Genomic DNA, 9,194 nt, shown 5'->3' with positions numbered 1-9,194 from the left:
TTAAATAATTTTATTACATTTTATTAAACTACACATTTATTTATAGGAAATTGATATTTCCAAAATGTACATTTATATATTTAAACGCTAGTCACAAATTACATATTTATGTACATTATAAAAATTATTAATATATAATCACAGTGGAATCAGAGAAAGGACAGAGAAGGGAAATAAGGGTAATGCTTGTATGGACCATCCCTGATAAAAGTGAAGATTAAATAGAGCAGGACACAACGAAAGAGGCAAATGATGATGACAAAGTTCTCAAATACAGAAGCAATGGAGGAAGAGGGTAAAAAGTAGTAATAATTAAGTGTTTCTCAGAGTCAGAAAACCAGAAGGAATCCGTGAAAATATTGCACCAAGGGTTTAGAAAGGAGATGTATTCCTTATTTTACACAGTGCATAGTTCATTGCAGAACTCATCCCATGAGCTACACGTTGTCAAAAGGGCAAATATAGCAAAAAAAGGCCTATAGAAATTCTTGGGGACTGGCTCATTTGAGTCATTAGACACAACAGTCCAAATGCAACTGAGGGTCAAGAGGGAGGGTCTACATGCAGAGGGTAACCTTGACCTGTTTCTTGCACTCTTTCTTTCAGTATCTGAAACCAGTTCATCTCTGAAACAGAAACCAGAGTGAAGCAGACCTTTTGCTTGATGTAATAAGGCAGTTCCAACGTGCTTATAGATGGAATATATTGATTAGGAGAATGATCTTGTCCTAATTGCAATAATTTATATTGAACAGAAAAATAAGGCAGATATGAAATAGAATCTGTATGTTGTTTTTGAAAAGACTGCCACATGGCTTTCCATAATTTTACCACATTTGCCAAAATAGGAGAAAAAGAGCACAATTTTTCTGAACTTGTCACTAGATATAGTCAAGATAATTAGTAGGTCTCTTTTCAGGCTGATCATTACTTCTGATGTTGACCTAAAAGTTATTGCAACAATTGTATATTTTTTGGAAATTGGGAAATCAGAATGAGTGATTTTTATGACTATTGCTAAAAAGAAGTATTGAATGCAAACACAGGTTGGTAAAAGCCAGTGACACAGACCATGTTACAGAAGCGCTTCCAGCTAAGTCCAATCTGCACTCTACAGAAGTGACCTCAGGATAACACACGTCTCAAGACGGAGTACTGTTTGATGATGAAGGGACTATATTCCAATAGTCTCTTCTAGATTAAGCAAAGTGTTTCAGTCATTTGACCTTGATAACAAAAGTTGACTCAGTCACAACTAAACTTTAACTCTTTCTATTGCTGTGTGCTTAGCCTTAGTTCTAGCTCCTCTACTCCCACGAGCACCATCCTAACCCTGATCTAACAGTTCTTCCAAGATTTCCTTCACCACTTCCTGCATGACCTGCAGCCTTTTCCCAAATACAAGGCATAAACTCCTCTGGAAACCTTTGCCAGCATCAGAATTAAATTACACAGAAGTTCCCTACTATCATCACCTTCAATCCTCATAACTCTAAAATCCAACAATAAGCCAGCCATAAACAGTAGGGCCTTGCTGCTAGAGCAGATTTGCATATTTGGCTTCTGTCCTAAAGTGAGTATTGAAGTAATTTCTTATTTCATCCCCACAAAGTAAATCACTGTATCCTCCTGGTTCAAAAGTGAATTTTTAATACAGTCCTGGCCCTAACCTGACAAGGCCCATCAACCTCTTTGCCAGCTTGCTGCCTGTACATGCATTATCTCCTGCATGCCCTTGCAAGTCCCAGGAAGTCTAGGCTAAGCTCCAACCTTATTTTCATTTGTTAACCTGGACTCAAATGCATTTCTCTCACCAGTAGTTTTTGCCAGTGCTAGATCATAACTGAGATAAGAATTGCTGGCTAGCTCTAGTGCTCTACATAACTCAGCATCCATTTTTGAGCTCTATTTTATAACTTTTTGGACAACTGGCGGCCAAAATCCTAATCTCAGCAGTAACTTTGCTCAAGAGAACCCAGTCCACACCACTTCTAAATCAGCCAGCAGTACCCCCGCTGCCAGAAAAAAAAAAATAGCCAGGCAGTCTCTTCTGGCAGCAGCATTTAACCAAAGTTTCTTAGCCCTAGCACTACAAGAGACAACTTCAATACAAATTCAATCCTAATCCAAATACCTCTGACAGCCTCCAGACATTTATCCAATCCAATGCTATACAGCCCTGATGTAAAGCTGTTGGTCCATGCAGGCCCTATGAGTAAACCTTCATCTTGATACCAGAGATTGAAAAACAACATAAACTTAGTCTAGTCTAGACCTAGGCCAACACTGGTTTCTCCCCCAAACCAGCCCAAAGCCTGGACAATGTCTTTTACCAGACCTTGTTTTAAACCCACTCATCTTGCTGCCTCAAGCTGGAGCCACAGGGCGAAGGCTCTAGCCATGTAAAACCCACAGCCTGTAGAACAAACCCCGAATGGCTGTGCTTTGCCAGACCTAACCCTGCTCTGGCAATCCCTACTGGCTGTTTCAGTAAGTCTTTAACCCAAGTGGTTCATATTTACAGTGATGATTGCCCTAAATAGTCAACCAGTGATAGCATTACATTATCAGCTGTAGAGCTCATCTGAGTGTATTGATCTATCCTGTTCAAAGGAGTGCACCTGTGTGACATGAAATAGTCACTTCAAGTTTCTCTATTTTGTGTCCAGAATGGACAATATTGACAGAGGAGATTTTTCAGCACAGACAGGCGAGTATGTGACCTTGGCAACACAGCAGATCAGTTGCAGCTCTGTCAATACAGGGCAAGTCCCCCTATGTAATATTACTGCTCTGTTCTCTAGACCACTGTGTCAGCCAGAAAGACTTCCAGGTGAAACTGACATTCATTTCGCCAGGATTTTATCAAACATGACAGTTGTCTTTTTTTTTTAGCAAAAAGGAATTTCTATTCATGTGAACCAGAATTTTGCATTAAAAACATCGAAACAGGGAAAACAACAGAATTTAGGAACAAAATCCAAGTGGAATTTAAGTTGGCTGGCATCTTTTCCAGGTCTCCTGCCTTTCAAGCATTAAAAGTTTATAATGGAAATTTGTAATTCTCAAACTATGGATATAAAATAAGAACACTAAAAACTCCAGTTCTTCTCCTATTTCATTATAACACTTCTAATTTTTAAAAAGAGAGCAGTTTTACAGAATTATTTTTATCATTTATATATTTTGTGAAAAGATCGCCAAGAGTTTAGCACAGGAGGAATGTACCACTGACTATTACAAACTCAAGCAATCTAGCAATTACACACTTCAGCTCCTACAGGAACATCATGAGGTTTCTTGCAGTTTTAAAGTACTCCATCTCACCAATTCAGAAACTTAAATGTCAACTCCCACATTGAGTTTCTACTTCTGAATTATATCCAGGTGTCTAAGTTGACCTCTCTCAACAAGAGCATTCTGGGTCAACTGAAAAGGATTATAACAGTCATTCGGGAGACAATGATCCTAAAACTAGAGTTCTGGTACATCTACAAATTCATTTAGATCTGTTTGCACAAAAACTGTCTTGTCCCAGAAAAGTAAATTATGAGATCCAAAGAGATCCCACTTTGTAAGAAAAACTTACTAATACCACTGAGAAACCTTTAATCTGATTTTTTAAAGAAAAGTACTTCACCTTCACAAGCTGAAGGCAAAACAGCCATGGGTATAGTCAGTATGGAAAGCAGTTGCTAAGTCTGCATAACTTAGAGTTATGCACACATTTCAGTACTCCTGTATTAGCCTTATTTGTGTGTATACTCTTATATCCAACAAAATCTAACAAATCAAATATCCAGAAGCTAAAAAACTTTGTCAGAAATGAAAAAATTTTGTCAGAAAATAATTAAATAGTATAGAACAATATCCTTGTTGCATGATGTAAAATCTAAAGTATCTTCTATAGCTGTTTATTAGTAAACTGTGATTCAAATGCAAGGAATTTTTAAGTGCCTGATCCAAGGCAAAATCTAGTGCTAACGTTAGAAAAGATCCTACAGCTGTGAACAGTGGTTTTGTTTGTGCATTTTTCTGTGTCCACTTAGGACAATGGATATGTCAAAAATTAACACCTGCTGAGCCACGCTACTCTGACTTTCGAAAGTTGCAAACACACAGCAGAACTATTAAAATAGCTTAGTCCCAACTCAGCATCTGACAATTTAATTGCAACTCAACAAGCTGCCTAGCCAGCGTGTACACTCACACTGGCCAGTCAGTCATCATAAAAGTAGGATACTACCTTTGATTTTAACAGCGCTGATAGAGAACTAAATGCAAGCACCAAGGGTTAAAGGTACTTTCCCTGTCATAAAAGATAACAGTCCAACCCTCCTGTTACCATTTCAGGGCCATTGGTCTACGTGAGCAGCTGTTCTAACTAACCAGGCTGCCTTAAAAACACAGATAGAACAAATAATGCAAAGTGAGCGACATTGTTTACATCACACTGATGTTCATCATCTGGATATCATCTATAATACAGGTAAAAGTGGTTTAGACATTTTGAATTGACCAGCATATGTTTTATTAAGGCATTTTCATTCTGACCTTCAAAGAGAAAGGAATGCATTCTTCAGGTCAGGCTTCTCCTTGTGAACCAGCCCTGACAATTTCAGCTTTCTTTTTGTGCTGCTAACATACCAAGATGGGTAGCTGACTGTCTACAGGGCTCTGCTACTTCCTGAGCTAACCCATTCCAGCCCAGCGTAATCCAACCCAATAGTTTATTGCATTTTCCAGTTCACTGTTCAAACTTTCAGCTACCACCAGCTCTACGCTAAAGCAAATGTCATCTACCTCCGGGGCCCATGATGAAAAATTTATGTAGTCCTGGACATGATACAGGTTTTACAGTTTTACGGCTGAATCCTTCAAGTTCCTTGGACTTACTGGAAAAGGATTTATTTTATTGTAACTCCCAAATGTTCATTTTTGTATGTGTGTTTTCCTACAGAATGTGTGCATTGCTTCCAGCAATATGTTTTATATTACCTGGAAGAACAGAAATGCTCTAATGGGAGGAAACAATTTTATTCTTCTTGTCAGTGAAACACAAAGCAGAACTTCAAAATGACACCGTGACTTCTCAAGCAAAATCATCCCATTTATTTTAGAGCTTGGGGACCTCATTCTCCACCCCCTTAGAGTCTTCTGTACAATTACACTAGTATAAACCCCACAAATTATGAGCCAAACATACAGATTTTCTTCCTTTTTGCTTGTCACAGACAAAGCAAGATGCATGTCCTTGATTTATATATACCTCAGCAGCACATACAGAAAGTAATCTGCCTTTTCGTGTTATGAGTTCATCTTTTCTCTTTAGCGCACACCTTGGGCGTGCTGTTCTTGGCACAAACTCAGTCTCTGTCCCAAGGAGGGTCCAATGAGGCTTTCATCAGATCTTTAACTGCAAAGAATTTCATGTAGAGTTCAAGAGCTAGCCTGGACTAGGCTTCGTGGTAAATGCCTACAGGAAAACTAAAATCTAGGAAAACCTCTCTCATCTGTCTAATGCATCGTCTTACTTTATGTTGTTGTAAGAGATCAATGACCAATGACCCTCACCTTGATAGTGAAGTCTGCAGTGAGAGGCCCAGATATTCTTAATATCTCCTTGTCAGGAAACTTCTGGAAGTCAATGCTAGAATTGTCCACGAGGAAGGAGCCTGTGGAGCTGAGGCTGTTTTCACTCTTCACACCTTGGAGAGTCTTAGTTTCCAAATCTGACAAATACAAACAAATTAATAGGAACATAGAGCATTATAATTTGAAGTAAGAGTAAGTGAGAGCAGAAAAAGCAACACAAAAGAGTGGTGGAGCAGATTTGCCTCCTATATTAGTGGTAATACAGCTTTTTTATTCTTTTCCACAGTTTATTCACATTCCTATACATTCCTTTTCTTTTTTCTCCTCCATCTGCTTTTTGGCTTTGTTCAACCCTTAGATTTCTAGCTCCATGTTCACCTCCTCACCCATGGGTCATGTTTTTATTCTCTTCCAGACATACTAATCCGTTCCTAGTTAGGCATATTTGCTGTCATTTAACACACTCTCAGTAAGTCACACTCCTATGCGGAACATGACTCAGACCTTTCCCCATGAGTGCTGGCTTTGTTAAGTTGCTGTTTCCTCTTTCAGTTCACAGGTGGGTCACTAACCACATGTTCCTGTGGTAGACAATAAACTGAAAGCAAGATGTCCAGGAAAGAAAGATCAGTACGACAGCAACCCTGCCTCCTCTCCACAAGTGGTCTGATCCATCCCAGGGGAGTAGGAAGGGAAAGCGAGTGCTGGACCCTCCTGAGCTCTTCCTCTGGCACTCTCTGCATTCACAGCTCCCAAAAAGTGGGCATTAATTCAGACACTGTTTGGTAGCAGTTATCTCTGATTTTTTTTAACTCACAATAAACATATTAAATCACTTATTAAATGGAAATCAACAGTCAGAAAGTAGATCTGCCATCATCTATCTAGCCTCCCCACGAACTCTACGTTATACTTTACCGCACATTCACCATTAAATGTTTCTTGTAGTTATTTCAAAGTGACAATGCATTTCATCACGGAGGATTGCAAAGCTGCGATCCTTTCACATGAGTTTGTGAAATTATGCGCAAAATCTTCTCTCAAACAGAGAGGCAGCTAAGGCAAAATCTGAATTAGATGGGGACATACCATTAATATCTGATTAAATTATATTTTCAGAGACAGTAAATGGGATAAATTCTTTTAGTACCATGTATTAAGTTGTTAACTACGCAAAAAAAAAAAAAAATTGCAGTAATTAGACTACTTTTCTGGATGGGTCACGCGAATTAATTCATGAAGTTGCTGAGGCAGTAAACTAAGAATTTGCTCTGTATTAATGAATTCCTTGGTCTTCAGTGAGACTAGTCTCTTCCTTTGTGATGCACTTGGCTATATATTTGTTTCCGGACAAGGCTGCATGCATCAGGGATAAAGATGGTTTTAAGACTTGTGTATATATAATCAGTCTCCTGTTGACTTCTCCCACAACCAAAGTTCACAGGGCAAAATACTCCCTCCCCCGCAACTGACTGCAGCTCATACATATATAAAAATCCTTTGATGGGTGAACAGAAAGATTCACAGAGACATCTGAAATAAGAAAGAGGTGTATTTGGACTTATTAATGTTTACACAGAGCAGTTAATCTAAATCTCAACAAGTGTCTCAGGCAGATCTCACTGATTCAAATTTTTTTGTCCTGAAATGTGATATGGCCTGAGTAAAGACAGCTTTAGATCAATCTCTCCTGATAGAATCTCATTTCTCTCTATGTTGGTCTCTATAGCTCAATGTCACCGAAAAAATAATAAAAGTATGAAATTTTTCTACCTTGGAAAAGAACATCTTTCTGGGAAAGAAGACAGGAGAGAAAGGAAGAGTGCAAATCATTTACTGGGAAAGTAATAACAGCCACACTGGAGCAGTTCAGGAATACCTGAAGGGCCACTTAAAACTGAAGTACAGGCAGCACTTGAACTTTTAAGAAAAACAGAATATATTTTTTCTTAGTTTATAACCTGTAATTTGCTGGTCTTTATTCACAGCTTTAAATCTGAAGAACCATTAAAAGGTTATGGCATGCCCACTGCTTTCTCAACACAAGCATTGAGCTACAGAACAGGAGATAAACCACCCTTTATTTTGCCACTCAGTATAAGTTCTTTGGGCAAAGAAATCTGCAGATAGTGGGAACGATTTGATGTTTCACCTCCTTGCTGCCACTAATGTTTGCATTTACACTAACAAGCATGGAGGACTCTAACTGGTCCATGCTTCAGGAAAGTCCTATTACCTTTTGGAAAAGGAGAAGGGAAGACCTACTTATCTTACAATAATTTGTGCTTATAAGAGGTTATGGAGTACAGTTTGTGTCTTTTTTCTGACAGTAAATCCCATTTACCAGCACTCCCGTGTTCATTTGCTGCTGATGAAAAAGGAGCAACTTTTTAGTAGTTACTGCACTGAAAGGTAAGAGAGAGATGTATGCAAGGAGTTTCTATTCATGAAAGAAATGTATTTGCCTTCAGCTCTGCCACCATATTCTCAAATTCCAACTCCTCTCCCAGAGAAGAGGGATACACAGCTGCTGGGATATACAACTCCCTGTCAGACAAAGCAGGGAAGTGTTACAGCCACCAAGTGATGGACTAGCTGCTCTCAGTGAGCTTAACACCTTGGAGTAATATCACTACTAAAGAGTATGTTTTGACTTGTGCGTGCTGTTTCTGATCTTTAGATTGTGATTTTGTGTGTGTGTGCATCTATGGGAGTGAGAGAGATTATCACTACAAAAACATGCGCTGAAGTCATGAGCAGCTTGATAGCTAAGCTCAGCTGTAGGTAAGCTTATATTTCACTGTCCTCAATATTTCTTCACTCAGTGGGATATATTTTATTAATTTTAAACAAAAGCACTTGGCAACAAGTGAGCCACCCAAAGGATAAGCAAACAGAAATGACTGAAAAATTATGGAGGAGCAAAGGATTCTGCAATTTTGGCCAAGCTGTACTCTGAAAAGACCATGTACCACTGATGTAACTGGGTCTGAGGAGAGCTTCTGAGGGTAGGACTCATCCCTGTGTTGAAATCAGTAATCTGAGAGAGGGAAACCAGACACCACTGTGTAAACAGAGCACTGTGGGTTAGCAAGGCTTTCTTAAACAAATGTACACTAACTTTTTCTACTTACATAAATGATCAGGTCCTTTCAGAACGAGGCGAATCTGCCTGCTTCCATAAGGAATGGCAACCACTGTATCGTCCACTGCAAGAACGCAAAAATGCACAGAGTAAATAAACAAAGAAATACCCATAACTTTTCAAATAAACAGTGAAATAGGTGCTTATAAGGCAGTCAAAGGAAAAACTTTTGGACCAATTAAGCAACTCTATGAATCTGAGAGAATATTCAAAATCTGAAAAAAAAACCTTGTTAAATGTGGTAAGAACCTTCTGCTTAAAAGAACACAAACCTGTTGAATTTCTTTATTCTGAACTCCTTCACAACCATTTCTGGATTTCAAGAGCAACTAATAGCTTTCCACTTCACTATGATTCCACTTAAACCTCTACTAAGTCTTAAGAATTGGAGTTTGTGGTGAGGTAGAGAAGCACAAGCCTATTCTGATGTTTAACAAGAACAGCCCATTCCTTC

General features: G+C 38.7%; 1 protein-coding gene across 1 annotated transcript in view; it reads right to left on the bottom strand.

Moving 5' to 3' along the window:
* Window positions 1-5,574: 5,574 nt before the first annotated feature.
* LOC104464828 (ADAMTS-like protein 1) overlaps window positions 5,575-9,194 on the bottom strand; it is a gene marked incomplete at both ends in the record, with an annotated part of 49,292 nt that continues 45,672 nt past the window's right edge. Inside the window, 2 exons of the mRNA XM_010077668.1 lie at window positions 5,575-5,732; window positions 8,730-8,804. Coding sequence (XP_010075970.1) covers window positions 5,575-5,732; window positions 8,730-8,804 — 233 coding nt within the window. The remainder of the gene's footprint in view (window positions 5,733-8,729; window positions 8,805-9,194) is intronic.

This window comes from Pterocles gutturalis, unplaced genomic scaffold (genome assembly GCF_000699245.1).
Source record: "Pterocles gutturalis isolate BGI_N339 unplaced genomic scaffold, ASM69924v1 scaffold5803, whole genome shotgun sequence".
Classification (NCBI taxonomy): domain Eukaryota; kingdom Metazoa; phylum Chordata; class Aves; order Pterocliformes; family Pteroclidae; genus Pterocles; species Pterocles gutturalis.
This window is presented reverse-complemented; position numbering and strand designations above follow the sequence as displayed.